Consider the following 23,629-nt stretch of genomic DNA (forward strand, 5'->3'; position numbering starts at 1 on the left):
AAAAAAGAAAAGAAAACTCTTTTGCCCTTGAGAACATTTATGGCTACCATAAGCAAGAGCTGAGGTTGACCCTAAGAAATAGCAACTTCAACTTCCCGCAGAAATTTCTTACTACTTTTTTACTACCACTGCTAACATTTTACTACTTTCTACCATTTACTCACATAAGATCCAGTGCTAGAGACTCTCTTAAAGCATTCCCAATCTGCATATCACCACCTACAGTAGTGCAGCCAATGGAGCATTCTAATATTAAGTACTTCTTATGCAGCAGCTCTGCGGGACGATGAATGCCTGGTTAGCATTCTCAGAGAGGCTCCTTCTGCCCATGCTCTTTACGCACAAGACTGTAAACTACAAATGTATGGCATCCTGGCTAATTTAAAAGGCATCACCCAGACAAGTGCTCTGTAAGTCAAGAACGTTGCTTCCTCTTTTCTCAGTCATAGCCCTTTTTCCTTCCTACAGCTAACTACTACCCTGTGTATGAATCACTTTCTCGCTCTTTACATTTCACTGCGTATGTAGTTATCCCTACAAATACAGGGGTTTTTGCCTGATTTTTTATTCTGTACAGAATAATATTTTTGTTCTTTTCTGTCTTGTTGCTTTTCCTCAGCATTATTTTCTTAAGAACCCTAAATATTGTGCTTTACATGGTGTGATCAAAATATACTGCAAAAGCCCACATTTTAAAATATATTACAGTAAAAGACATACTGCTATTAATGGCCTTTACAACACTCCCCGAGTTCCAACTTGCTTATCGCATCATTTTTGTCACTTCCGAAGCAGTTCTGCAAGTCTTCATTTGTGAGTGTTAGTATAAGATGTATATACCATGAACGTTGCTGCTAAATGGCATCCAGTGGCAAGGCAGGTTCACAGAAACATAGTACGTCCTTGTGACCATTGAGCACGCTATTTCAAGTTCAGTGGATTCAGAAATGCCTCACAGATTAGCAAAGCACAGTTCTAGTAGTTGACTGGTGTGTAGGCTAGCAGACTAAGGGGCACAGGCTCTCCATGGGGGGGTTGGCACTGGCCAGTAGGCTTGTAGTCTGGGTGGAATAGAAAGAGAAAGAAGAAGGAAATGTGCCCTTTTCTGAAGAACTCTAGTCTTCATCGTCGCCTGTGGACATTGGACTCATTTCTTCAGCCTTCGGTGTATCCTTTCACCGATGACTCTGCAGTGACCTTCCAGGCCTTTGACCTTGGGCTGGTGCTGCATCCTCGATTCCCCTTGTCCTGCAGCTTCCGGTTTCTTATGTTGAGCAGTTGCTGGGTCCTCTGGTGCTCCTAAGTATAGATGCCGGTCATGGTTTCTTCTGCCTCGGATCCCATAGATGGCCACGGCAGACTCCTCTCTCTCTGATCTTGGGGATGGCCATTGTGCCTCTAATCCTGTAAGCCTACTTAATAAATCCTCTTGCATACTTTTACATATATTTTCTGTTGATTCGGTTTCTTTAAAGAGCCCTAACAAATACAGTCCTCATTTACTTTATTCACCAGGTACAATTCACAGATGCAATTTCTGGCTCTTCCCCAAAAGCCACATGACTGTTAAAATGAAATATTTTAAATTGGCTCAGGGACTGAGAATGTGGCTGGGTGGTAGAGTGCCCCAGTTGGTTTAGAACAGTGGGGCAACCTTGACAGTGCAACTAGAGACACTCATGAAGGGGACTTCCAGAACTGCTTCAGAAAGTGGCAAGAGTGCTGCAGTAAGGGTGTTGAAAGTAATGGGGCGGGGCCAGGCGTACAGCTCAGTGGCAAGCGCTTGCCTGGCAAGTGTGAGGTTGTGAGTTCGATTCCCAGCATCAAAGAAAGAAAAAAGTGATGGGTAGTATTTTGAAGGAGAGATTAATGGCAATGTCTTTTATTATAATAATTTTTCAAATTTAAGCATTTGCTGTATTCTGTTGTACTTCACATGCTTGTTTGTTGTTTCATATCAGCATGTTAGTATTCCTTCATTTGAATATATGAAGTTACATTGTAAGTAGATATAGGATTGGCTCTCATTTTTGGTGGTTATGGGCAACGCTGATATATTCTTGAACTGTACTTTTATTTCAACTTCATTGGCTTGGGAACTATCTAGGGGTGTAGTGAAGCACACTTCATGGTGTGTCTGGGTGGGTTGTGCAGGTGTGGCTTTGGGTCTGGCCCTGGCCTTGACCCTTCCTTCTGACAGTCTTTCAGATCTCTTCTGGTTTCCTGCACATGAAGTGAACGGTAGTCATCCACTAAGCCTCTCCACCATGATACTTCTGCCTTGGGGCCAGCTGGCCAGGGGCTGAGCCATCCAAAACGATGAGCCAAAGTGGCATCTACTCCTTTTAAATTGTGTGTCAAGAGTTTTGGTCACAGGAATAAAAAGCTAATCAATACAGAAAACAGGGCCAAGGTGGACAGTTTCAAATGCAGGCTGACTTCGTCCCTCTTTCATTCCATCCAGGCTAAAAGCCTTTTGTATGGTGGCACCCGCAAGCGGGTCTTCCCTCCTCAGTTTGCTGGCCTAGGTGCCGGTTGAACACCCCCTGGACACACCCAGGACCTTGCTTTACTAATCTGTGAGGGTTGCTTATTGCAACCGACTTGGCAGCCATGATTAATGGTCACAGCATTAATGGTATGGTTTCTCGTTTACCTGGGAAGGAAAGTGCGCTCCTAACTCTGTTCTCAAGTAGTTCACCAGCTTTTATTCCCAGAAGTAGTATATGAGAGGCTCTTTCTGCTGCTCCATACACTGACCCTGATTTGGTATTGTTATCCTTATTTTTCCATCTGAGGAGGGTGCAGTGGTTCCATTCTTATTTAGTTTGCATTTTCTGGGTTACTGTTAATAATGGGCATCTTTTGGTAAGTTTGCCTACTCAGATTTCCTCTCTTGTGCCTGCTCAGGTCATCCCCCCCCCCAGACTGACTATCTTTGATTTTTGTTTTTCTTGGTCAATAGTTCTTTAATCTAGATACGAATTGTTTCTATTTTCTTTCTTGTGAATTATGTGTTGTACATTTGTGCTCCTTCTGTGACTTGCTTTCCAGCTAGTGGAATTTTTTTTTAAATTAAAATTCGTAATTTTATTGTCAAATTTTAACTCTTTTGTACTTAGTACTTTCTGTGTTTTATGTAAATAACCTAAGGTAATTCAAATATTTTCCTATATTGTTTTCTGCTTTCACTTGAAGTTAATAATCACTGTGAGATGTGGAAGTGACTGGTGCGCTATCCCCGGATGCCCTCTACTGGGTGCCAAGAACTTTTAATGATCATCCTTCCTCAGGCTCCCAAGTGCCTGGATTACAGATATGCACTGCCATGCCCAGCTCGAGGAATTCCTTAATCTGATGGGCAGAACTAATGTGCTAGAGCTGTAGGTAAAACTTGCCTACTGATCAGTTATACAACCAATGCCTTTCCTGGAGAATATATCCCCACTGTCTTTGACAACTATTCTGCCAATGTTATGGTAGATGGAAAACCAGTGAATCTGGGCTTATGGGATACAGCTGGACAAGAAGATTATGACACATTACGCCCCCTCTCCTATCCGCAAACAGATGTGTTCTTAATTTACTTTTCCCTTGTGAGTACTGCATCATTTGAAAATGTCCATGCAAAGTGGTATCCCGAAGTACGACACCATTGTCCCAACACTCCCATTATCCTTGTGGGAACAAAACTTGATCTTAGGGATGATAAAGACACGATGGAGAAGCTGAAGGAGAAGAAGCTGACTCCTATCATCTATCCGCAGGGCTTGGCCATGGCTAAGGAGATTGGGGCTGTAAAATACCTGGAGTGCTCAGCTCTCACCCAACGAGGCCTCAAGACAGTGTTTGATGAAGCTATCCGAGCAGTTCTCTGCCCTTTTCCTGTCAAGAAGAGGAAGAGAAAATGTCTGCTGTTGTAAATGTCCAAGTCTTTAATTCTTGGTCCTGTCTCTTGGAACCTTTGTATGCTTTGCTCAAAAAACAGTGGAGCCTTCTTCGCACTCAGTGCCAAGTTTTTGTTACAGATTAATTTTTTCATAAAACCATTTGAGCCAATCAGTAATTTTAAGGTTTTGTTTTAAATGTAAGAGTTCAAACTCACACCATATTAAAATTTAGCCCTAAAATGACAAGCCTTCTTAAAGCCTTATTTTTCAAAAGCCCCTATCCTTGCTGAGATTAAAAGTTGCCAAAATACCTTCTGAACTAAGTTGTGGTGTTGTGCTAAGAACACTAAGCACTAAACTGTTGAAAGACCCTCATGAGAAGACTGCAGCTTCTGAAATCAGGAGGCGCACTGTCCAAGTAGTTTTCAGATCAAGTGAAGCAGAACAGTCTCCTTAATGATATGTTGCTCTGTAACGTGTCAGTAACTTCTCAGCCCATGTTCATTCTGTACCTTTGTACTGTATGTCATAATGAAATGGGTATAACAGCTCACTTTTTGGATCAGTCTTTTTTATTTCATAGTGAGGGTTTTCTTTTTAATCAATTTAATAGCTTTTGCTGAGATTTCGAACAGAACTCTCATTGCTGTGTTTGCTGTAATCAAGTATTCTGTTCTTAGTCATGGGTGTGCTGGGTAGAGTGTGTGAAACACGACAAGATCAAAGGATGAAGACAGTATTTTGACAAAACATGAAGTGGAGGTTAATTTACACTACATTGTACATGAAATAAAATGTGTCACGAGTAAAGAAAAAAAAATCACTGTGAGGGGGCCGGGGAGATGGCTCAGTGGAATAAACGCTTCCCTGGCAAGCACAGGAGATTGAGTTCAATCCCTGGTTCCGCAAAAAAAAAAAAAAAAAAAAAAAAAAAAAAAAAAAAAAAATAATAATAATAATAATAATAATCACTGTGATGTAGAGGAGACTAATTCCATTTTACTTTTTATTTGTTATTACACCTAATTATTCCAGCACCATCATTTGGGGGTAAAGGTTGTCTTTTCCCCCCTGCAGGGTCTGCAGTGTCACCTCTGTCACAGCCAAGTGTTCACGTTCAGTTGAATCTGTCTCTGAACTTTGTTCAGTGCTTTGTCTGTCCCTTCCCAAGACCTCACGAGTTAATTACTGCAGCCTTCTTCTAATGAGCTTGAGATTAGGTAAGCAAGTTTTCTCACCTTGGTTTTCCTATTTTTAATCCTTGCACTTTAAAATCAGTTTGTCAAGTTTCACAGAAAATCCATGGGATTTTTATTGAGCATGTATTAAATATGTAAACTGTTAGGATTAAAATCTTTTATATCTTAAGTATCTCTCAACATTGTTTTATAATTTTCTTTATAGATGTCTTACATCTTGCTTTTTTGTTACACTTTTTGCTAGCGGATTAATGAAAGTGTGAATTTTCTGCCTTCTCCTTTCAGTGAGGGGTTCACTCAGAGTGTCGTGTGTGCTGGGCAGAGGCTCCACGGCTGAGCTATGCTGCCGGCCCCACCTCATTATTTTTGAGACAGGGTCTTGCCTGTAAATCAGGCTGGCCTTGAACTCGCTGTACAGTCTGGGCCGGCTTCAGACCCATGCTGAGCCTCCCGCCTCAGCCTCCCAAGTGCTGGGGTTGCAGGTTAAGCCAACAAACCCAGCCTGGTAGGGCTTTTAAAAAAACACTCTTTTCTAACTGTTGTAATTTTTTGTTTGTTTGACTGGTAAACATCCATATGTCAAAAGGTAGGCACGATGGCTTATACCTAGTACTCTGGAAAGCTGAAGCAGGAGGATTGAAAGTTTATTTCAAGCCTGTGTAAATTAGGGATTTAGCAAAACTGTCTCAAAAATCAAAATTTTATTTGGAAAGACAAGGGGGTGGGGCTGTCACCCAAGAGCCAGGTTCGGTCCCCAGTACAGTGGAAAGAAAAGACAGAGGGGTTCATTTTGAGTGTTTGTCAGAACATCCCTGAAAATAATATATCCTCATAGTGGATGGCTAGTTTGGCTGAAGTAGAATTAGGTTTGAGATGATCATCCCTCCAGCGCTTGCCATTCTCCACTGCAAAGGGGCAGCCTTATCAATTTGGTAGTTTCTTTCCGACCCTTCTATTGTATGCGAAAACCTTTACTTTTTTTTTTATCACGGCTGTTCGTAGACTGTCACTGTAATGTTAGCACTTTTTGGATATAATGTCATGAATGTCTGTGCACTTGTTTTAAACCTTGAGTAGTTTGAATCATACTTGCTGCTGCTGGAAAAATGTTTCCATGTTTCCTACTTTTTGTTTTAGGCTCAAGTCAGGAAGCATTTTCTGTAGACTAAGACAGTAAATACTTCAGATTTTTTAATTCATGAAGCAAAATTGAGGATATTATATGGGTACTTAAAAATGAAAAAATGTTTTAATAACATTATACTGATGACACTTACCGTATTAACTAGGCACAGTAGTGGGTGACTGTAATGCCAGCACTTGGGGGGCTGAGACAGGAATTTTCAAGTTTAAGCCCAACCTGTGTCTCAGAATAAAGCATTAAAGGGCTGAGAATATAGGTCAGTGCAGAGGCCCTGGGTTTAACCTGGTATCATTTAAAGAAAAAAAAAATGAATAAATAGTAAGTTTTTGTAGTTCAGGTCTGCTATCAAGAATAACAGGATCCTTCTTTGTGGGATATCATTTGTTTAATAAGGGTTCAGAGTTACCTAGGGGTTCTAGGTCAGTGAAATTACTATGGTTTATTATTATTTTATGGATTATTATGGTTTATCTGTTATTAATACTGATAGGTGATGAAGTTTTATTTTAACTCTAAAATGTCCTCACAGCAGATAGGCACGGCCAGATGCTGCTGTGAGCTCACAGCATGTGGTTTTAGTTGAACACACTCATTGCCTGGCAGAACCTTATGGAACGTTACTAGAGTCTTGATTTGTCGTAGGAGAAGCTCTTCATAGCACAGCCACGTGGGTCTTGAAATGGCAGTTCCCTTGGAACTTGCATTTACGTCTGCACCATTGGGAGTAGAGTGTGAGCATGAGAAGTTCAGCTGCTGGAGTCCTGTAGGGATGATGGAGGTCTTGCTTATGCTTTAACTTTGAAAAACATGACAGAACTGAGCATCATTAGTAATGTCCATCATCTCATCAAGAACCAAGGAGAGGGGCCGGGGAGATGGCTCAGTAGCATAAGCACTTCCCTGGCAAGCGCAAAGGCCTGTGTTCAATCCCTGGTTCCGCAAAAAAAAAAAAAAAAAAAAAGAACCAAAGAGAATGATTGAAAATTTTATCTTTTTAAAAAATTACCTGTTCCTAGGACTGGTGAGAGCTCAGGGAACTAAGCACTTGCTTAGGTAAGCGCAGGGGCCAGGGTTCAATCCCTGGTACCTCATGCTGTGCTGGCCCCGCCCCTGGGTGCCCTGAGCTGGCATGGAGTCTGTGTGTGGTGGTGCATGCCTGTAATCCCAGCACTAGGGAGGCAAAAACAGGAGGATCACTATGAGTCTGAGCTTCATACTGGGACCCTGTGCGTGCATACACACACACACACACACACACACACACACACACACAGAATTACCTGTTCCCCTTCATGGTAGTAGATGCCTATAATCCCAGCAACTGGAGAGGCTAAGAAAGAGAATGGCAAATTCGAGGCCTAGCCAATTGAGCAAGACCCTGACTCAAAATTTAAAAAGTGCCAAGGATAGAGCTCAGTGGTAGAGCACTTGCCTAGCATGCATGAGGCCCTACGTTCAATCCCATTACCACTTTAAAAAAACAAGTCTGTTGAAGTTTTTCCAATTTCTTCTTTGGCCAAGTGTCTTAAATACCTTCGTTTTCTCTGAATTATGTCTTCCACTGCTACAGTTAAATACTATGTAGCTAAGTCACTCTCAGCTTTTCTTTGACTAGCTATATTAGTTGATACATTGTGTCAACGTAAGACGTTTAGAAGTTTAACTCAGCAGGAAGCCAGGATTCTTGTGTAAACATCCTCATCCAGTGCAAGAGGAGGACTTGGACATTGTTCTACACCCCTGGCCCCAGGGCAGAGATGCTGGCTAGAAGCCACAACTGCTACCTTCCCTTTGCTCTTTGCTGCCTTGACCTGCTGCTCTCTGCCATGTGCTGCTCTGTCTAGAAGCCAGCCGCGTATAGACTAAAACCTCCACACTGTGAGCTAAGCAAACCTTTCCTTCCTTAATTTTAGGTGTCAGGTATTTTGTCCCAGCAACAAATACAAAGTACTGAGACACTAGCTAAAAGCCAACCACTCAAAAACTTACTTTATATAGCTTTGTTTCCATTTTTAATTTCTGTGAAATTTGTGATGAGATAACATTTTAAATTTTCTAATTTTTCTACTTTGTGTGTTAGAAATGTGATGAATACTAAATATTATAGTATCAGCATACACTTTGTTGGAGTACTGTATTATTATTATTATTATTAATTATTTTGTATTTTTAGGGAAGGGCCTACTGGGTGTTCAGAGTCTCACTACTAGATTGGACTCATAGTGATCTGCCTATTTACAGCCTCCCAAGAGCTGGGATTACAGGCGCGCGCCACCATGTCCAGTCTCTGCGTTATTATTATATAACTGTAATACTTTAGTGTCTGATTTGACACTAAAATAACTCATACTTCACTCCAGAAGACTGAGAACCCACACAAGAAGACTTAGCTTTTTCCAGATATTGAATACAATTTCTTTGTGTAATAGCTTTCTTTTGGGGGGGGGGCAGAACCGGGGATTGAACTCAGGCCCTTGTGCTTGCCAGGCAAGTGCTTATTCTACTAAGCCATCTCCCCAGCCTGAGTAATAGCTTTCTGGGTTTTGTTTTTGTTTTTAATTTTTCCTCCCCTAGAGGAAATTCCTGGTTGATTTTGTTACAGTGAGGGTGGGGCAGAGAGAATTTGTTGTGATAGCGTGGTCAGTTTTTATGCATAGTATTGTTTCACTTAGGCCCTCCTAAGTCAGCAGCCTCCGGAGCCACTTTGTTTTTGTGGGAAATGTTGTTTAACTCTCAAATCACTGATGGATATTCCTCAGGTTCTGTATACACACATGCACACATGCACGCATGTCCTCATACATGCAGGCTCTTTACATAGTAGTATGTAAGGCAAGAAAATCTTTCACTTGAAAGAAATTTGTACTATTTTATTAAACTCCTCTACAAAAGGAAAAAGAGGCTATAACATGTACTAAGTTTAGTGTACAAAGAAGAGCAAACTGGGAGCAGGGAGAGAGCCTGGCGGTCTGAGCGCCTGCCTGGCAAGCGCGAAGATCCGGGTTCAACCCTCAGTACTGCATCTGCGCAGGCCTCTAAACCAGACATGGTGGCCCACACCTGTAATCCCAGCAGTGGAGAGGCTGAGACAGGAGAATCACTGTGTTAGCTGTGTAGTAAGACAATATCCACCAGTGATTTGAGAGTTAAACAACATTTCCCACAAAACCAAAGTGGCTCCGGAGGCTGCTGACTTAGGCGCGCAGTGAGCAACGCAGCCACACGTGAAACAATACTATGCATAAAAACTGACGACGCTGTTACAACAAATTCTCTCTGCCCCACCCTCACTGTAACAAAATCAGCCAGGAATTTCCTCTAGGGGAGGAAAAATTAAAAACAAAAACAAAACCCAGAAAGCTATTACTGTACCAAATAAATCAAAAGATTAAAAATATTAAAAAGAGCAAACTTACAGCTAGCTAAATGAAAAAATATTCAGTTGATTTTATTTTGTGTAGTCCAGTGCCCTCTGAAGCACATGATTAGTAAAGTTCACCTCTACTACATACTAAAACAGCATAATTGATGAGTGTCCTGGTTTTATTAATGTTGCCCCATCTCTCGCTGCTTTAGTCAGTGTGGATCAGACATGTTACTATCTGAGGCAAAGGAATCTGCCTCAGTATTCAAGACCTGTGTGTCTTGTGCAGGTGAGGGCACGTAGTCGCTCATCTGGATTACTGTACTATTTTGGGTCATATCCAGTGAACTGAATTCTGTATCTATGTTTAAGCCAAACTTCATGGGAGCTGGTGCATTCTGAATGTGATAGAGCACTTGCTAGGATAGCTCAGCAGGAGGGGACTTAGCTGGGTCCCAGCACTGAAAAACAAGTAACTGTAACATCAACTTGATTTCAGTGAGCAGGGCTTTCCTTGTCATTATTACTGACACAACTGCGGTGTCAGGAAAAGAAGTTGGCTCTGATGAGAGCAGTGATATCAAAGTGTAAATGACGAAAGTGCAAGTCACCTCCCAGCTGGGCTAACAGTTTACTTGGTGCTTTAGGAAATGATGAAATATTGAATCAGAATTCTTTTTTTTTTTTTTTTTTTATTTTGGACAATTTTTATTGGTATATTCATTTAAGTATGTGAATAGTTTATTTACAATGTGCAGTCTATTATTTTTTTGGGTTTTTTGCAATTTTTTTTTCAACAAATAATACACTGCATATATTCTTCTTAGTGGTTAATTGCTGTACAAGATGCGGACTTGTGATCCTATTTACAAACACCATTAGAACAAATCATTCTATTCATTAACAGAATGTAACTATATATCTATCCCAACCACTTTGAATACACAGATACAAAATGGACATTCATCTGTATTCCCCATTTTTCTAAGTTCCGTTATTGAATATTATAAAAAGGTCGTTTCTACCACACAAGTACACTTTAATAGAGTACAGATGATGCACCTTTGGATGCCTTTTTTTTTTTTTTTTTTTTTTTTTTTTTTTTTTTTTTTGCGGAACCGGGGATTGAACTCTGGCCCTTGCGCTTGCCAGGGAAGCGCTTATTCCACTGAGCCATCTCCCTGGCCCCAGAATTCTTAAAAGTACCATCAGTGCAAAGAAAGAAACAGTGTGAAAACTGGGTCCTGTACTCCCTCTTATCAATTAAGATTTGGGGGTCTAAACTTCATTCAGTGAAATGCATACAGCTTACAAATTTAGGATCTTCTTTCAAATTATCCTTAACTATGAGTATGTCATACTAGTTTGTATGGTTTTAATTCTGGAAATTTTCAAATACTTAAGAATGGAGAGAGATGGGGGCCGGGGAGATGGCTCAGTGGAATAAGTGCTTCCCTGGCAAGCACAAGGGCCTGAGTTCAATCCCTGGCTCCGCAAAAAAAAAAAAAAAAAAAAAAGATTGGAGAGAATAGTATGTGAAATTCATGTGCCAGTCACCTACCTGCAACAGTGATCAATGCATGTCCTGTCTTGTTTTTTTCCGAAAATCAGGCTGTTTTGAATGTAAGTTTTTTAAATCAAAATTTAATTTTTATCCAGGTTAGGCACCTTGGGAACTGTGCAACATCATCAAAGAGTTTGCCCTATAGAAAATCAAGAAGTAAAGATTATGAGTCATATAGTGATAATGATACCTGCAGTCAGGAGCCAGAAAATAATTTTGAGAAAGAACTCCAGAAGTACATACGAGCTAAAGAAATGGCAAATGCTGCGCAATCCCTACTGTCTTCTAAAGAATCTGTGAAGAAAAAAGAAGTAAAAGATACTAAGCCAGGTAAGTATGGAACCGTTACGCCATTTATAGTGTGTTTAGAGACACAGTCACAGCTTTGACTCTGGTATTTCATCTTCTGACCGGAGCTTGATTTCCAGGGGCCTTTGCACGAGATATATGCTTGCATGGCCCAGGACCCCAGGGGACCTGCTTGGTGTTTGTAGGAGGAGCCGGGGGTGTAGGTGGATTGTCAGGGCCTTGGCTCCACCTCAGAAAGAATGCTACAGCCATGGCCTCTCCCTGCCAGAGGTGGGATGTGCCCGTTTGCACTGCTGTCATTTAAAGAATTCTCTAAAATGGTTGTATGTCAGACTGTAACTTAGAAATATATTTTAGGGCCGGGGAGATAGCTCAGTAGAATAAGTGCTTGCCTGGCAAACACAAAGTCCTGAGTTCATTCCCCTGTACTTCAAAAAAAAGAAATATATTTTATTTTATTTTTTTTTTAAAGTTTTATTTATTTTTATTTATTACATTTATTTATTGTGTGTGTGTGTGGCCAGCTCAGCCCACCAGGGGGCGGGGCTGGCTGGCATGTGGTGCTGGGGGATCGAACCGCGGTCCCTGTGCTTTGCCAAGCTTGCTTCAAGTAGGTGCTTTAGACCACTGAGCTATCTCTCCAGCCAAGAAATATATTTTAGATTAATAAAGTAAGATTTGGTCATAGATAGGAGGCTAAATGGCTATTGTAATAAAATGATTTTTTTTTCTTTTTTTATGGTTCTGGACAGTGAACCCAGGTACTCTGCTACTGAGGTATACCTCTGCCCTTTTTAAAATTATGAAATAAGTGTGGTGATGCACACCTATAATCCCAGACTCAGTAAGCTGTTGCAGGAGGATTGCCATAAGTTTGAGGCCAGCCTTGGCTACATAGTGAGTTCAAGGGCAGCCTGAACTATATGGTGAGACCTTATCTCAAAAAAACAAACAGGGGCCGGGGAGATGGCTCAGTGGTATAAGCACTTCCCTAGCAAGCGCAAGGTTCTGAGTTCAATCCCAAGTTCTGCCAAAAACAAACAAACCAAAAATTATGAGTGAATTGCACTAAGTTGTCCAGGCTAGCCTTGAACCTGGGATCCTCCTGTCGTAGTCTCTTGAGTTTTTGGGATTTCAGGTGTGTACCACCATGCCACGCAGCAAATTAAATTCTTAAGGCAAGACCCTGTACCAAATAAATAAATAAAAGACTAAATATATTGAAAAGAGCAAACTGAAGCAGTGAGTTTACAGCTAGCTAAATGAAAAAATATGCAGTTGTTTTTTTGTTTTTGCTGAACCTGGGATTGAACTCAGGCCCTTGCGCTTGCCAGGGAAGCGCCTATTCCACTGAGCCATCTCCCCGGCCCTCAGTTTATTTTGTGTAGTAGTAATATTCACCTCTACTACATAGTAAAACAACATAAGTGACGATTGTCCTGGTTTTATTAATCTTCTTGTTCCTTTTTATTTGTTGCTGGGACAATAACAACAAAAAGAAATATGCTTGCTTTTTACTGTGTTTTTTCTCCCCTCAAGTATTTCTTGTATTCAAAATGTATCTGTACATAAACAATATGTACCAAATACTTTAAACGAAAGGTTTGACTATAATATGTGAAGTCATTTTAAACACTTCCAAGTTTTTTCTTTCGTGAAACTGTGGTAATTCCTAATTAAAACCATCATACTTAAAAAGAACCTGCTTGTAGCTTACAAAATTGATTTTCTTCCTCCTCTCCCACCCCAACAATACCTTATATATTTTCAAAAAGAATGAATTGGTAGCTGGGCATGGTGTCACACACCTGTAATCCCAGCACTTGGGAGGCTGAGGCAGGAGGATCCTTATGAGTTCAAGATCAGCATGGGCTACAAAGTGAGTTCAAGGCCAGCCTGAATTGCATAGCGAGACCCTGTCTCAAAAAAGGAAAAAGAATGAATTGGTAATTCAGATATGTTATAATTCTCTTTGGTCTCCTTAAGGCTTCTAGACAAACAAGCCAGTTACTCGTTTTTCCTTACTGGGCTGTGTGAACACTTCCTAAATTAATAAAGATGTACTTCTTAAGAAGAAACTGATATTATGCTTTGGTACCATATTTTTAGCTTTTAAACCGAAAAATAAAAACCATAAACCCTGTCATAAGAATGGTAAACAGAAGAAAGTGAAACAGAAACAGGCTGGCAACAGAGACAGAGGACCAGATGCCTTAGTGAAGAGGAACGGTCCCCAGGATGCGGTACGGTGACAACGCTTGCAGGCACTCAGGATGGGAATCTTCTGGACTCTGCTTTTTGGGGGGCTTTTAATGGGATGGCAAGCATTTTAGTAGGCTTGATCAGAGAGGCTGCAAGTAGGGAGGGTCAGATATTAAAAATACAGGAGTTATAGATTGATCATAGTCATACAAAATGTCCTCCCCAGCATGCAAATGAGTCCTGAGCTCTAGGGTTCAGACACTGGCCCGCACTTATATGGGACCTGCTAGCTGTTAATTTTGATTCCTACTTCCTGATCACTTTCCCTTTTGTTATTCAGCCAAAGTTAACAGCCCTGTGACATGAACAAACTGTCATATGTTAGAATTTAGTAACATAGTCAATTCAAACCAAAGATTCAAGCCAAGACATACAGTATTAATAAGATGTAGTTTTGGTGGTCTTATTAATGAGCAAGTTGACATTATTGCAGAACAGGTCGTCCAGGGCTCCTGCACGGCAGCTCCTGTAGTTCACATGCCACATCCCTTAAACTGTAGCTATTTATTCAGTGTACAGAAGCTGTGAACTGCACCACAAGTTAGTACATGAAAATAGCTTATGTTTCTGAAGAGCTGAAAAGGATTTTAAAATTCTCTTTTGGATTTTATATAAAAATCTTTTTATGCCTTTCTTGCCATCTTTAAAGGGTGTATTTCTAGTTACAACTGTTGATTTGAGCCAGTCAGCATGGTTAGCTCAGACCCAAAGAACGTCTTGAAACTAGAGATTTCGCAGCTCTTTGTTCAGCCTATCATGACTAGCTTTGTCTTCATTATTCTAAAGATGTTTTTCCTTAGATTTCTTATTATGTGTACTGGTACTTTCATTGTTAATCATTGTTACTCATTTTTTAATAAAATAAGGGCAGAGTTTAATGAAATAATATGTTTGTTTGTTTATTTGTTTGTTTGTTTATGGCTGGCTCAGCTCACCCTGGTGCCAGGGATTGAACTGCAGTCCCCATGCTTGCCTAAACTTGCCTAAGCAGGCGCTTTAGACCCCTGAGCTATCTTGCTGGCCCTTAATGAGATATTTAAATTGAACAAATGATACTGTTCAATGATGGATTGCTGCTGAAACTGAGAGAAAAGAAGAAGAAACTGAGAAAAACTTTAAATTGGCATACAACAGTCCAGGTCTTAAGTAGTAAAAGGTGGTTTAAAATAACTTTGTTCGGGGCCAGGGAGATGGCTCAATAGAATAAGTGCTTGCCTGGCAAGCGCAAGCACCTGAGTTCAATCCCTGGTTCTGCCAAAAACAAAAACCACAAAAAACAAATAAAATAACTTTGTTCAACAGAATGAAATGTTTAATTTTCTCTTTGTCACTTTGGTTTGTTTTTGTTTCTGAAGGATGGTGAGGCTAAGGAGAAGCAACAGCACGTGAGAATGAGTCAGGGATTCATCAACCAGCACACAGTGGAACGCAAGGGAAAGAAAGTTTGCAAGTATTTTCTCGAAAGGAAATGTATTAAGGTATAAAAATGTGTAAGCAAAAATGCCAAAACAAACTGCTGTTCCTATTTGACACTCTTTAACATATGTGGAGGTTGTTAGAACTCCTAGAAAAGGTTCTGTCAGATAATTTTAATGAAAAACCTATGTTTAAAAAAGTACATCATTTTTAAAAAATGCTTTGTGGCAGATGTGTTTAGTACTTAAGAAAATTTTAAGCAGTTATATAATGTGATTATAACACAGTCCCTAAGTAAACCAAATTGCTCCTAAGATTTACTTTCATTCATATTGCTTTTATTCTTTCTGGAATCATTTGCCTGATAAAGTTTGTAGGTCTTTTAATGTCTTTAACTGTAAGCAGTAATGCCTTGCTTTTGTTCTTTCTGTTGACCAGGGAGACCAGTGTAAGTTTGATCATGATACAGAGATGGAAAAGAAACAGGAAATGTGCAAGTTTTATGTGCAGGGATATTGTACCCGAGGGGAAGACTGCCTGTATTTGCATAATAACCTTTATTGTAAGATATAATAGCTTAAGTTTTCCTAGGTACCTACATGAACATTTAAAGGCAAAAATTTAATGAAACCAGAATTGGAGCTATAGCAAAATTATACTAAGCTCAATTTAGTATCAAAGTGATCGAGTTATGCATAGATTTTTTTTTTTTTTTCCACAAAAAGAGAACAATAGTCCTTTAGAAAGATCTCTCAGATAAAGATCCTTTCTGTCCAGTGCTGGTGGTGTAGTGGGGTTTGTGAGGCCTAGTTAAGTTCAAGAAAAATATTGTCAGAATTTTTGCAGTGACACCAACTGAATCTATATTTGTAAAATCTACCTCATAAAAAAGGCAAGGATTGTATAATTTGGGAGTACAGTGCTTGCTTTCTGTTTATTATAAATTGTATAGATGTTGTCTTTAATTTGAAGGCCGGCCAAATAGCTCAGCAGATTAAAGCACCTACAAGCAGCCTCAGGGACCAGGGATTTGATCCCCGGTCCTGCTGTGGTGGCGCGCGCCTGTAATCCCAGCTCTTGGGAGGCTGTAAACAGGAGGAGCACTATGAGTCTGATCTGGTAGTGAGACCCTGAACACCCTGTAGGCCCTTCCCTAAAATACAGAAAGAAAAAAAAAAAGAGGAAGAAGGAGGTAGGTAAGCTTAGCTCTTTGGTGCAGATGGCACGAACACATGGTGAAGATGTGGGCTGTAAATGGTAAGGGTAGTGGTGCCTTTGGTGAGCACGAGAGTTGTGCTTCTTCAATCATTCCAATAGTGGAAATTCTGACTTGAGGACTCCCTGAACAACAGTATTATCATTGTATAAATAACTAGATTGTAGACAAGCCTATTATATAAAGGACCTGTATTTATAAGATTATCCTTGTCATTGATTTTGGTTTCTCCCAATGCAAAGAATGCTTTAAAATAATCACATTTCTCCAGGTACTTAAAACAGATATTCCTCTTATACATCAGTGAAATGTACCCGTCCTAGAAGAACAGATATGAAGAAAGAAGTCTCTTACAGTAGTCACTAAATTTGCTTCATATAATCTCTCTAAAATTAGATTTTTTTTAAAACCAGATGTCATGGTATCGGCCTATAATGGCAGCACTTAAGAGGCTGGGGCAGGTGCATTGCAAGTTTGAGTCATACCTGGTCAGCTTAGTGTGACTTGTCTCAAAAAAAGAAGAGTTGGAAATACAGGCAATGTGAAGGCCTGTGTTCAATCCCTGCTTCCATAAAAAAATTTCAAAAAATTTTTAAATTAGAATTTTCATGTAACCAAATTATTATTAATTTATTATCTCATACTTCAAGCAGAGAATTCCAGCTTGGCGTGGTGCTGCACGCCTGAAACCTCCCTTCCCTCAAGCTGAGGCAGGAGCATTGTCATCCTGGGCGCATAGTGAGTTCAAGGCTAGCTGAACTGTATAACGAGACCCTGTCTTTAAAAAAAAACTAAAAATAAAAAATAGAGAATTTAGTGTTTCTCCTAGTGAGACAGATACTTGCATAGCAAAAATATAGTTATGATGTTAAACTAATGGCAAACTCTTTAGTTGGATTAAGGTTGTTCTCTTCCTTAACCTTTGCGCTACATGAGTACCCTTGCAAGTTCTATCACACGGGGGCAAAATGTTACCAGGGAGAGCACTGCAGGTTTTCACACGCTCCCCTCACGGCTGAAACGCAAGAGCTGTTGGCTAAAGTAAGTACACTTGTCATAATCTTTTAAGTGTTTTCTTTTCAAAAATGATGAAAATTGAAAAGATAACCACTCTTTAGGGAGAGTTCTCATAGGTTTGAATGTGGGATGTATTAGCACTGGTGCTCTAAGAATTTGCCTAATAATATTAATACATTTGGAAAATTACTTTTATTTGCTTATTTTTTATGTACTTGAAAGATTTTTTTCTTCTCTGATAGCATAAATTGAGATAGTCTTATGTAGCTAGCAACTTATATAGCTTAGTTAAACAAAGAAAAACAAAGAAAAGCAGGAAAAGAGTTTTGCTATAAAGATTCTTAGTGTAACTCCAGCAGTCTGGAGGCTGAGTCAGGAGGATCGTTGCAAGATCGAGACCAGCCTGGGCTACAAAGTAAGCTCAAGGCTAGCCTGAACTGTATAGTGAGACCCTGTGTCTGTCTGTCTGTCTGTCTGTCTCTCTCGCTTGCTCGCTCGCTCGCTCTCTTTCTCTTTCTCCCTCCCTGTTCACCCCCTTCCCCTCTCCCCCTCTCCCCCTCTGCCCGTCTCCTTCTCTCCCTCTCTCCCACTCTCCCTTGCAAGAAAAGTTAAAAGTCATGTGGCCATAACTGTTTTAGGGTTACATGACAGAATAAGCAAGTAGTGCTTTCAGAGTGTTTTCTCAAGTATTCTTTGGTCTATGAGGAAAGAGTATTGAAACACCATGCTCAGTTATACTCTTTCATGTCTCATATGTCATTTGGAGTTATTCTCTTCAAAGGTAAAGTAAAATATGTGAAGATCCAAGATTTTTTAAAAACTAGTCCTCTGGAGCCTGAGGCAGGAGGATCACTGACAGCTTGGGGCCAACTTAGGTACAGAGTAAGTTCGAGGCTACCTGACCCCATAGTGAGATTCAAAAAGAGCGAAACAAAACAAAAAACCTGATGATCATCTCTTGTGGCAGAAGTTCCCTTTAGCGTCTATAAATGTTAGAGTCAAAGTTACTTATTTCTTGCTGTCTTTATGTTGTAAAATATGGAAACATAAGGTTACTGTGGAACCAGAGCTTATACCAAATATTTATTTATATAAAATATATGTGGAATGGTAGACGTAAATTTTTTATTTCCTTCTATAGATGATTAGGATGGATGTTATTGGAATCTTTTGGAAAATATAAGAATATAACAGCACCGAATTAGATATCAATGCATAAAATGGTCATGTGATTTTTTTTCTTTATATAATTAGGTTTTGGATACTGAAAAGAAGACATGTAAATAAAATAGACTAAAAAAGGTAAAGTAGACTATATTACATTTCTTATTTTCTAAAACCTCTAGACATCTGTAGAGTAAGCTCAATGAGACACTTTATTTTCTCAACTAGAGATATTTTTCTCCTGTTATGGTTTGTGTGTAGTGTCCCCTCAGAGTCATGGGGCGGCTCCCAGTTGTGGGTGTGGATGCTGTGCCTGCCCTGGGGCCGGCAATTTGCATTACAATGTAAGGAGGGGAGAGAGGCCGGTGGCTGGGGCTGTGCTCCTATCTGTTTGCCTTGTGCTGCTCTCCTTGGAGCCGGCTGAGTGTGGACTGAAACCTCCAGTAACTGTGAGCTAAATAAACCTTTCCTTCCTTCATGTTGGGTGTCAGGTATTTGTCCCAGCAACGAGAGAAGAGTAACTGAGACACCTTCATCCCCCACTAACAAAATTATAAAACTAATTAACACACACACACACACACATATATATATATATAGATATGTGATCTCCATGGGCCTTCTTCTTTATCGGACTTTGTTTGTATTTTTATTGTGTTTCTTTGTATGTTTATTAAATATATAGAATTCAAGTAATATGTTTAGTTTTGCTTATGTTTTGTTTTTTCACCTGTCCCTTGATTTTATTTGCTTAAGTTAAAAATACCTTTAAATTGGTGGCTTGCTAATTTCACTCAGCATTATGCTGCTAAAATCCTTTTATGGCTGGGAATATAGCTCATCAGCATAGTGCCCGCTGGCACGTGAGGTAGTAAGTTCAATTCCCAGTACCAAAAAAAGAAAAAATCCTTTTATGTAGATGTATCTGTCATCTGTTCTTTTTTTTCCGGAACTGGGGATTGAACTCAGGGATCCATTCATTTTTACTGCTGTGTAGCATCTACAGATATATTATAATTTAGATATACTTTTGAAGGCCATTTAGATTATTTTTAATGTTAAATCCAAAACATTATAAATATTCATCTATATTCTCTTTGAATAAATGTGGTCAAGTTATGAAAGTATATGCCAAAGAGTAGAATTGTGTAAGTTTAAAGATACTTTTTTAAAAGTATAGTTGTTATATGCCTGTACACATACAGAATTTCTCTTATTTTGTGATTGCTAGTTTGTTTGTTTGTTTGTTTGTTTGTTTTTACCAATTTTTTATTTGTAAAAATGGTTTTCATAGCTTTCTTTACATAAAATACAAAACTTAGGGTTACTGGGCTTTCCAGTTTTTATCTTAGCAAATGGCTATAACTATGGTTTGCCATGTTTCTCTTGGCCCAGTTACCCTTTTTACATTGGTTTTTGTATATTTTTAACATAATCCCTTGTGAAGAGTGTAGGAGAGATTTCGTAGGCTCTTTCACTTTTTTTTTCAATGTATTTTGGACAGGTTCTTCAGAGTCTCACTATGTAGATTGGACTTGTAGTCATTCTCCTATTTTCAGCCTCCCAAGTGCTGGGATTACAGGCATGCACCACCCCCCCCAGTCTCAATCACTGTCTCAGCGCAGGCCAACACAGAGGCTGGGGATCGAACCCCTGGCCCCTGCGTCTGCCTAAGCAGGCACTTTAATCTGCTGAACTATCTGGCTGGCCCTTTTTCACTTCTTTTGAGGCATTTCAGCAGAATTATTCATTTTGATAATCTTTTTGTTTATGGTTGCTTTAATTTCTACTCTGAGAAATCCTTCCCTATTATGAGGTGATAAATTAGTTGACCATTTTTTAAAATTTTGGGATTCCATTTTATATGTTTATACTTGGTCCATTGCAGATGTTACCAGGTAACAGTTGCCACAGTCGAGGTGCTTACCAGCTAACACACAGCTGTCCGTCGCATATACCAGAAAGCATCTTTTGCATCTGCAGATGGCTGGAAATCTAGGGTGGCCAAGGCTGGCTTGGCTGTGCTCCATGCAGCAGGTCTGCTGGGACGATTCTTGCTTGCCTGATGTTGGTCTCTTCCTGGGACCTGTGGACTAGCCGAGGCATGTTCTTCTATTCCCACTGGGAGAGCCCCAAGAGGGCAAAATCATGTTTGCACCACATTGGCCAGAGTATCACATGGCCCAGCCCACAGCCAAGAGTTGAGAGATAGTCTAGCTTTTGTACCTTACATGGGGGAGGAGGCACAGATTATATACGAGAATAGGTATGGCTGCAACTGGAGGGATAAAGAAAGAAGTAAGACTAATGGGTTTCTCCTTAATTCTGTGACATAAGAAACTTGTACTCTTCCTTTTCTTCTGCCCCACCCCCCACAGGGATAATCAGTCTTCCAAGCATCATTTGATTAACAAAACTCCTCTTTCCCCACTGACCAATTGTGTCCCGTCTGACACGCAGCAAGTTCTATTGAGCAAAGGTCTGTTTCTTCGATCTCTCTCTTTCTGATAGTGTACTGCCATTATTCGTCATTTTGATTGTATCTTTTCTAGTAGAGGTGAAATGGCATTTCCATGTAGTCGTACTTGCATTTTCTTAGAAGTGACTCAGAATGTTGAAGCATCTTCCTGTGCTCACCGCCACGAGTCAGTTCAGCGCACTCATACTGTGCAGCCATCACCAGGGGCCCTCTTGCAAGCGTTTTTATCTTCAGAGCTGAAGCTCTGTATCCACTGAACAGTGCCTCATTCTACCTTGTCCCTAACTCCCAAGGCGCCGTCAGCCTACTTTCTGTCTCTGTGAGTCTGTTCTGGGTATCTCCCGTAAGTGGTATCAGGCAGCATGTGTCTTTCTTGACTGATTTATCCACTTACCGTACTGTCTTCAAGATTCATCTACAGTGTAGCATGTCAGAATTCCCTTTGGCTGAGTAGTATTCATTGTACGTAGGTGATACTTCTTGCTTATTCAGTCATTCATCTGTCAGTGGACCTTGGTGTGCTTCCATGTTTTAACTATTGTGCTGCTGAGAAGAGAGATATATAATTACCTCTTTAAAATCCTGCTTTGTTCTCTTGGGTAGATGTCCCAAAGTGGAATTAGTATATCATGTGGTTATTCTGTTGTTGATTCCTTAAGGAACCATCATGCTGTTTTTCTACAGTAACTGTCTGACCAGTGGTGCCAGGGGTTCTAATTTCACAATTTTAATTTGTTTGTCTTAGTTGACACCTAGTGCTAGCAGTCATTTTACTGGGTGTGAGGTACTAGCTCACTGTGGTTTTGGATTGTGTGTACTGAGCTGAGCAAGGTATTTCCACGTGCTCATTACCCATCATCTTTGGGAAGATGTCTGTTCAGGTCCTTTGCCACGTACTTTAATTGTTTTTGTTTCTGTTTTAGTTCTAGATGTTCTTTATTTGCTGTGGATTTTAACCACTTATGAGATTATGTAATTTGCAGATATTTGTTCTGTCAGTTGGTTTTTCACTATGTTGATAATGTCCTTTGATGACAAAAGGTTTCTTCAAGTTTTAAGAAGTCCAGTTTTGCTGGATGTGGTGGCGCATGCCTATAATCCCAGCACTTGCGAGGATGCGACAGGATCATTTTGACTTCAGGGCCAGCTGCAGTGAACTATTTGTTCTTTTTCAAAATCATTTTGATTATTCGGGATCACTTAAGATTACATATGAATTTTTAAGGGATTTTTCTATTTTTGTAAACATGATTTTGATGTGAATTGCACTGAATGTACAGATTTCTTTGTGTAATTGCCTTCATAACTATGAACTTTAAATTTTTTTTTTTTTTAATTTTTTTGCAGAACTAGGGATTGAACTCAGGCTCTTGCGCTTGGCAGGGAAGCGCTTATTCCACTGAGCCATCTCCCCAGCCCCAAAGGATTTGTTTTTTTTTTCTCCGAATGCCTTCAGGGCAGGTTTGGCTGGCATGAGTTGTGGGGATTGAACCACAGCAGCCTGATCCTGACTGCTTTGTTGAAGCAGCCACTTAAAGAACTGAGCTAAGGGGCAGGCCCCCTTCATAACTATGAACTTTTGACGCTAGCATAGACTTTTAATTATTTTCTTACTATACTACTGAATGAGCTATTTTTCTTTATTTCTGGGGCAGTCAAGTCTTATTTCATTATATCCAATTTTTGTTCCATTCCCAAAGAAGAATTAATTCATTTTAGATTTTTGTGTTTTTTTCTGCAGTGTAATTTTTGAGGATTAGAGATGTAGTGGGGGGAGCTAAATTGGTGATTTTCACAGCCTAATGCGTTTATTCTTCTCTTCTGTAGCTTTGTATAGATGAAGAGTGGTTATGCCGCTCCTGTTCCAGATTGGTGGTTTGGAGTCACTCACAGGAGGCCTCCCTTGGAGCACCCTCTGGCACCAGCGTATGCAGCTCTTCTGCTGATGGCACAGCGCACTGTGAAGGAAGAGTGTCTTCGCTCGGTGCTCCTGCCCTTGGGACCGGAGAGGAGGGCTGCTCTGACTTGCCGGCTGTGGGATCATGTGGCAGCACATTGTAGGTGTGCTTTCTGTTTGACTAAGATTTCTCAATAAAAAAGGCTAAGTTAGTCTATATAAGAATGAGTAAGAAGTGGAGAAAATAGAAGTTAGATCTCCACATACTTTGGCAAAATATTTTTAATGATGGGTCACAGTTCCATTTTGAAGCTTAAAATTTATGCTTCTGTGATTTTTTTAAAAACAAGTCTACTATCAGACATTCATTTCCAGTTTCTTACTATTAAAAATAAAGTAATATGACCCTTTGAACTTGGTGTTCTTAACTGTTTGTTCTGTTAAAATAATAACAAGAATACAGTGTTTATCTTTCTCATTGATTCATAAATATAACCAGACTATGCGCTTGCATGCAGCATAAACTTGAAGAGCGTGATGTCTATACACACACAAATACAAAACTTTCCAAATATACATAAGATTCTAAATATGCATTACTGCAGATAATTATCAGGCAGACCATGCAACTAAAGCCATAAATATCATACTATTCTATTGCTGGGGACAATATGGCATCACTGGGGCTGGTGAGATGGCTCAGTGGTC

At 39.9% G+C, this 23,629-nt stretch overlaps 1 protein-coding gene across 1 annotated transcript in view; it reads left to right on the forward strand.

The window, feature by feature from the left end:
* The window catches only part of Zc3h8 (zinc finger CCCH-type containing 8), a 29,732-nt gene extending 6,684 nt beyond the window's left edge, over positions 1 to 23,048 (forward strand). The window contains exons 3-9 of the mRNA XM_004633141.2: positions 11,257 to 11,491; positions 13,580 to 13,713; positions 15,088 to 15,210; positions 15,587 to 15,698; positions 17,296 to 17,405; positions 18,636 to 18,683; positions 22,852 to 23,048. Coding sequence (XP_004633198.1) covers positions 11,257 to 11,491; positions 13,580 to 13,713; positions 15,088 to 15,210; positions 15,587 to 15,698; positions 17,296 to 17,405; positions 18,636 to 18,668 — 747 coding nt within the window. The 3' untranslated portion in view covers positions 18,669 to 18,683; positions 22,852 to 23,048. The remainder of the gene's footprint in view (positions 1 to 11,256; positions 11,492 to 13,579; positions 13,714 to 15,087; positions 15,211 to 15,586; positions 15,699 to 17,295; positions 17,406 to 18,635; positions 18,684 to 22,851) is intronic.
* Positions 23,049 to 23,629: the final 581 nt, after the last annotated feature.

The sequence above is a fragment of the Octodon degus genome, unplaced genomic scaffold, assembly GCF_000260255.1.
Source record: "Octodon degus isolate 3935 unplaced genomic scaffold, OctDeg1.0 scaffold00052, whole genome shotgun sequence".
NCBI classification, from domain to species: Eukaryota; Metazoa; Chordata; class Mammalia; order Rodentia; family Octodontidae; genus Octodon; species Octodon degus.